We start from the raw sequence: 6673 nt of genomic DNA on the forward strand, positions 1-6673 counted from the left end.
CTACAAGAGATTGAAAGTGTAGCAGAGGTGTTAAATCTGCTAAATGCTCAGAATAGATTAAAAGGTGAAATGTTATCCATTCTGGTAAAACAAGTAGTGTCTGATTATACAGTGTGAAACGTGAACTGTGAAACAGGAACTGAGTGTGTGAGAGCGTGTGTGTGTCCGCACAAGAGTGTGTTTTATATTTTTGCAGCCTATTTTAGTCTCTGCCCCATCACCTCTCTGAAATATCAAAAAGATAAAAAAAAAATTAAATAATCCATATGTGTATAACCATATGGTCAGAAAGAATTTAAAAGCCTGTTATTAATTTACGGTTTGCCCCTTTACATTTGCGACGTGACTTTAAAGTTCCCTGCTCTTTTATATCCTTATTTTATGTTCATATGGCATTTATTTATTTTACTGGAAGTCCAGTCAAAGCCATGCTCCTGGTGTGGTTTCAGTCACATGATAATAATAATAATAATAATAATAATAATAATAATAATAAATCTATATAAACTGCATATTTTTGCAGTTTTTGTGTGTGCTCATTTTTTGTTTTTCTTAACCTTTTATCCTTTTGTGAAGCCTTTGTTTTGAAAGGTGCCATATAAATAAGATTTTTACCGCCTTACTTATATTGATTAAAAGGTTTTATTTATTTTTTAAACCCAAAAAAGCGTTTTTATCCTGCGTTATCTGTGTAAACGAGTGAGAGAAAGAAAAAAGTAGCCCATCCATCTACCGTTCTCTTTCTTTATTTCAGACTACATGTGAACATATTAAAATCTTTGGCTTGTTTGAGTCTGCGGACTGATGTGTTGAAGGAAAATATGGCGCAACCATGGGGGAGCACAAAAACCTATCGAGAGCCAATTGGACATCCTAAAAAAACAAAACAAAAAAAACAAAAAAACAAAACAATGGGTGAAAAGATCCAGGATGAGAGATGAGCCTGAAATTAAATATACTGTATACAACATGATAACTGCAGTGTGGCTATATAAACTTTAATAACGATCGTTCATTTATATAATTATGTCCATATACTGTTACCATAAACAGAAATCTGTGTTTTTAAATAGCGTTTCCCCCACTTCCAGTTCATTTTTTTTTTCTCCAAAAGCCAAAAGAGTCAGGTCCCTCAGCATGAATAATGTCCGGGCCCATCATTATTTATTCACTCTCGTCCTTGTCCTCCTGCACGGTGGTCGTTGAGTGGTTGTACAGTCCTTGGGCCATGAGCTGCAGGGCCAGGCCGTTCTTGTAGCCGGTGGCCTTTTTAATCTTGGCCCTCTTATTCTGGAACCAGATTTTAATCTGGGACTCGTTCAGGTTGAGTTCCTGGGCCAGAGACTGTCTCCGCTGCTCCGTTATGTACCGGTTGGCCTGGAACTCGTTTTTCAGTCTCTGCAGCTGCTCGGCCGTGAACGCTGTCCGGGGCCGCTTGTCCTCCTTGCTGTTCTTCTTCTTCTTCAGTTTCCGTGTCCTCGGGCCTGGTGTGCAAACAACAATGGAAATAAAATGGTTATTCTACGGCTGGAGCATCAAACGCGCTGCTTATATCGACTAAGCGTCTCAGTGATGAGCGATGATTGCGCCTTATCATGTGCTCGATATGATCAGATGTAGGTCACCAAACTGGCCTGATGGGAAGGATTTGGTCAGCTCACAAGACACTCTGCAGACACGCAGAATAAATGTGCTTTCTTCATTAGATTTTTAAAGCTACAAGGAGTTTTTAAGTAGTTATAAAACAGTCTCAGTTTAATGCTGATGCCTGTGTGACCTTCAGAAGCAAATCGAGATGATTGGCTATTTCTGTGTAATTATTTTTAATGCCTGCCAAAGGGCCGGGTTCTCCTTGAAATCAGATGGAAGTGTTTACATTTTTTTTCCCAGCCAAAGTTACAGTGAAGAGGAGGAGATTTTTTATTTAGATAATTTTATTTTTGACGTCATGTTTTGTGGTTATTATGATGGAAGCGCCACCGCTTCTGTCCTCAGTGGCCTCCAAAATCAACAAAATGTGAAAGTTCCTTTAATATTATATTTCAGCCTCATATGCTTGACTCTTCGCTTGAGTATGTGCATCAGTTTGAACTCATTAAGGTTACTTGAACGCCACATATCATTTTCTGTTGTATTGTATAAGTTTTTCATGGTCGTGTGTATTTATTACTGTGTTTTGGTGCACGCTGCACTGTCCTGATGTACTGCTTTTTGATACTGTTTTGTATCATACTTGTTTGTAATGTTTGTACTGTGGTTTTGTACTAAATGCTCTTTTCATTTGATTTTTTTTTATTATTTCAAGGCCATCTGTTTTACCCATTAATGTTTTGCATTCAATATGGATTACATCAAAACCACAGCTTGCTATTGGCCTTAAAACCAGGATTTGGTTACAACCAGCATCCAATGTGAAAACCTAAAGCTATTCAATGCAACCTTTACAACACAATTAAATGCCACAGTATAAAATTACACTCCTGCCAGGCTGCTGACTCAATGCACTGTGTAAATGGCAAAAGCAGATCAATAGAAACAGTCATTTTACAGTCATTTTCTTTTCTTTTTTTTCTCCTTTCAAAGGTAGAATCAGTAAGAATTGTCTGAAATGTCCGTAAACGCACCAGAAGGAAGGTTGATTATTGAGTCTCATTCCCAGGACGTCAAATACCGAGGTTTTTGGGTTTGTAAAGCTTGCAGCACACAGCAAAATAATAAGAAAATGAGAAAATGCATGCAGAGGAAAGAGTCTGCATACATAAACAGCACCACGCAGACTGAGAGGGATTATGTTTATAAGAGTCTATGCATTGTTGTTTTTTTCTTAAGGAAAATGTTGCATATTTTGCTTATTATATATATATGTCTTAATATAGCCCTTTTTTCCTCCGCCACGCCATACAACATGAGGTTACAAAGCCATGCATTTAACGCATTATTATTAATTACTTTTCAGCTAATATTAACTAATATTAAATCTGGCCTTTTCAGGTCACAGATGTGTGTTCATGGCTTATTTGAATGTAATCAGATTAATTTCCTGCGTCACACTTATATGGTTAAAATTTTAAAATCAGAGTTTTTGTGGACAGAAATGGTTGAGACCAGGTTCAAAATGATTTATTTTGTCCACCGGTCAAATCGCGAGTGACTGTTCAAATTGCAGCCAATCAGCAGACTACAATTGTTTTTTGGTGTGTGGGGTGGTGCTAATTTTACGCCCTGGTCCAGACAGAAACCGAAGAAATGTATATAAACAATAAGTCTCTCGCTGAGGTTTTGGTGTGTGAGTCTGGTACATTAGATCCAGACAGGCCTTTGTGTAAAGTCTGACACGGGCCCGTGTGACATCTGACTCGTCGCCTCGCCAAAACAAGCAGCAGCCCGCTGCCACGGCTCATCTGAAAATAAGTTGCTTTTGACAAGAGTCCCACTGCAGACTTCACAGGTTCACATCATCACAGAGCTCTTTGCAAAAACTCACAAATTCTGCTGCAGCTACAGTGGAATGGAACGCGTCCAGGCCGGTGATTACTTCATCATAGAAACATGGCTGCAGCGCTGTGTTGACGGTAATCTGGCCGAGATGCATCAAATATAGCTGAGGAGCGAGAATGTGACGGTGACTGCACAGCTAAACGCAGGATGTGCATGCGGCTAAATGTCTGTACTGTGAGCAGGAGCGGTGATTTTGAGACGCTGCAGTCAATGCATGCTGCAGTCATACACGACTGATACACGATGACCGTCAATTATATGCAGTATAGCTACCAAACAATTAAAATGAAACAGAAAGAAGGCACAATAAACATCACCGATAGGCTTAAAGTACAGGCCAAGAAAAGCAAACAAATAAAAAAGTAACGGGAGGCCCTTTGACCTTCATCCCTCCTCACTTTAACAGCACATCACAAGTACAAACCTAGTAAATAACATTATCACCATCAGCGATGTACTAAACAGAACAAAATACGTTTGGAAACAACCTTAATATATATTATTCTTCATAATTTAGTTTAAACATGATATTGATTATATTATGCACACAAGCCTCGAGTTCAGACGTTATTTTCTGCTCTGTATTTTTTATTTTTTTTAATTATAGGCTAATTATTATTTAATAACACGCTTTGTCCTCTTTTAGCTTTAAATTGCAAGCTTTTGCATCCGTGTAAGCTCTCCAATTGTGCCACCAAACGCTGAACGAATCACACTCAGGACTAATATCAGCTCACACTCTCAGGTTAAAAGGCAGCAGGATTTTGAGCGAATACATGCAATTAAAATCTAGTAGGTTAAGGCATTCTCTAATATTAGCCAGACCGATTGTGGTAAACTCTCATGATGTTTTAAAAAAATAAAGCAGAATGGTTGAGGAGATTCTGGCCCATTCCATCCAACACATCCGTACATTACCTTTATTTAATATAGGCTAGTTTTCAAATCACTGTAAAGTCCTAATACTGCAGAACATAATCGAGAAAACTTATTAAACACTGCATTTTGAAATAATAATAATAATAATAATAAGACTTTCATTTAGGTCAAACGGGGAAAACAGCTCTCTGGAATAATATACTATTTTTTATTTTGAAATGAATTGGCTGAAGTATTATAGGCTGTGATGATGTGAGGTTGTTTTATAGTCTTTTAAAAGTCATATCTATATTTGTCCAGTTGAATTACAGTTAAATAATACTTACATTCCTGATATTTTTTATAATACAAGGGTATATGTCTACTAAAACGTTATACGAGCCATGCTGTTCTTCATGCACACAAAACCCAAATTCTGCCGCCTAGTATTACTTTAACTGTGATATTTTTCCATAATTATCACATTTCGATATATTTTATTGAACATACAGTCCTTGCTGATGAAGTCACAAAGGTCAAAATGAGTATTGTTATTGTCACACAACAAAAACACACTAAATTTGCGCAAGACGGAGTCCTAATGTTGCATTATTATGTAAAAACCTGTCACCATGTGATAAAATTGCACACTAAACTACACTGAAAATTATGCTGTTTTTTTTAACAGGCCTATAATAAATACACAAACAAATGCGAGACACTACACACCATAATGCACTTTCATAGCACTTATTTTATATCTGTGTGTGTGTGTGTGTGTGTGTGTGTGTGTGTGTGTGTGTGTGTGTGTAAATATGTGAAATAGCGGTGTTGGTTCGTTCAGTGACCTTATGCTTGCTCTGTACACTGTATTTTCATGTCATAATAATTTAAATTTAGGTTATATCTGTTTAATAACGTGTTTTATTGCAAACTGGCCTCCTATTTTAAAAAAAAAATCCAGTGTTTTGATTAGTTGAATTAAAGCCACATTGGCAGAAAATTAAATAATACAATGCCAAACTTAAACTTCCTCTCTGAATAACTTTTAGATGAAGTTTAACACTGTGGAGGAGGACCGAGTCAACCCAACAAAGTTCCCCAGCACTCACACACCCCAGGCGGTATAATTCGGGGACTACTAGCGCCTTACCAGATGAGGGCCGGTCCGAGTACCGTGTACAGTAAACCCAAGCGGGCCACAACAGCGGCTGGCTGTCCTTTGAAGTGATGGACTGAGACCCTCCATTGCTGCCACTCATAACCATAATTGACGAGGGGCTGTCTGCGTATCTGCCAGTCCCGTTGCTCGCCGCTTCGCCCTGTTTCGACGAGTTCTGCTTGGACGAAGGCGACGAAGACGACGAGGAAGAAGAGGAGGGCGACGACGAGGTGCTGTCGCTGCTGCAGTTGGAGTCCAGGCAGAGGCTGCCGGTGTGCGGCGGCGGCGGCCTCGCTCCCAGCGGGTTCACGTTCTCTCTGCCCGGCGTCTGGCTCCGGTAGCTCGGCTCCTTCCTGCAGCCGAAGTCCGGCCGGAGGATGTTATCTATGAAAAAGTTCGTGGTTCTGTGGGCCTGCTGGGCGGCCTGGTGGTGGGGTAAAATCATGGGAGGGGATGGCAGGTTCGGCGACAGGGACATGCTCTCCTCCTCGGTGGAGTCCCGGCCGCTGTTGGGCTCCTTCTGCTCTTCCATAGCTGGTGAGAAATTTCGGCCTCTCCTCTCCACGCCAAACTCCACTTGTTGCTCGCTCTCCCGCCCCCCTTCGATATCCAATTTAGACGGACAGCATGTAAAAACGGAATAAAACGAATATAAATACCTGTGTTAATTTTTAATATCACCTACAGCGGCGACATGTCGTCTCCTAACAGCCTTCGGAGACCTGACATAGCGCGCAGCTCCACGTTATAACCAGTGTCCCTGCCTCTCCTGCCTCTCCCCGGTGCAGCATAATATCTATCTGTGTCTTTTCTAAACTCTCCTAAAACCGTTAAGTGTTTTTTCTTTCTCTTACAACAGCACGGAACCACGTGTGCGCGTGCACACGCGCGGCGGACCAATCGCGTGCCGAGATCGTCCCTGTCACAGTTGACGACGGCCAATCGGCGCTCAGGAGGCGCCGCGAGCGAGCACGCGCACACACGTAGAACGCGCGTAGTAGTTCGATCGAATGTTGGCGAGGCGCACGTGCGCACACATGTACACAGCAAAACAAAAACAACAGCGAGATATTATCCACCATTAAAAATGTTACACAGGACGACAGAAAGTGAGTTATTGTCATTTAAATACATATTCTGAACCAAATTAACGTT

At 40.5% G+C, this 6673-nt stretch overlaps 1 protein-coding gene across 1 annotated transcript; it reads right to left on the reverse strand.

The window, feature by feature from the left end:
• Positions 1-730: 730 nt before the first annotated feature.
• On the reverse strand, positions 731-6335 carry en1b (engrailed homeobox 1b). Its single transcript, XM_084713904.1, has 2 exons — positions 5510-6335; positions 731-1484 (listed from the first exon to the last, which is right to left on the reverse strand). The coding sequence occupies exons 1-2, from the start codon at positions 6048-6050 to the stop codon at positions 1165-1167; spliced, it is 861 nt and encodes a 286-aa protein (XP_084570030.1). The 5' UTR covers positions 6051-6335; the 3' UTR covers positions 731-1164.
• Between the last annotated feature and the right edge of the window lie 338 nt (positions 6336-6673).

The sequence above is a fragment of the Lutjanus erythropterus genome, chromosome 24 (assembly GCF_056507025.1).
Source record: "Lutjanus erythropterus isolate fLutEry1 chromosome 24, fLutEry1.hap2, whole genome shotgun sequence".
In the NCBI taxonomy this organism is placed as follows: Eukaryota; Metazoa; Chordata; class Actinopteri; order Lutjaniformes; family Lutjanidae; genus Lutjanus; species Lutjanus erythropterus.

Coding starts and splice junctions, on each gene's coding strand:
- en1b (XM_084713904.1), bottom strand. CDS start 6,050: ATGGAAGAGCAGAAGGAGCCCAACAGCGGCCGGGACTCCACCGAGGAG. Junction 1,485..5,509: donor CTCGGACCGGCCCTCATCTG/GTAAGGCGCTAG, acceptor TTTGCACACCAG/GCCCGAGGACACGGAAACTG.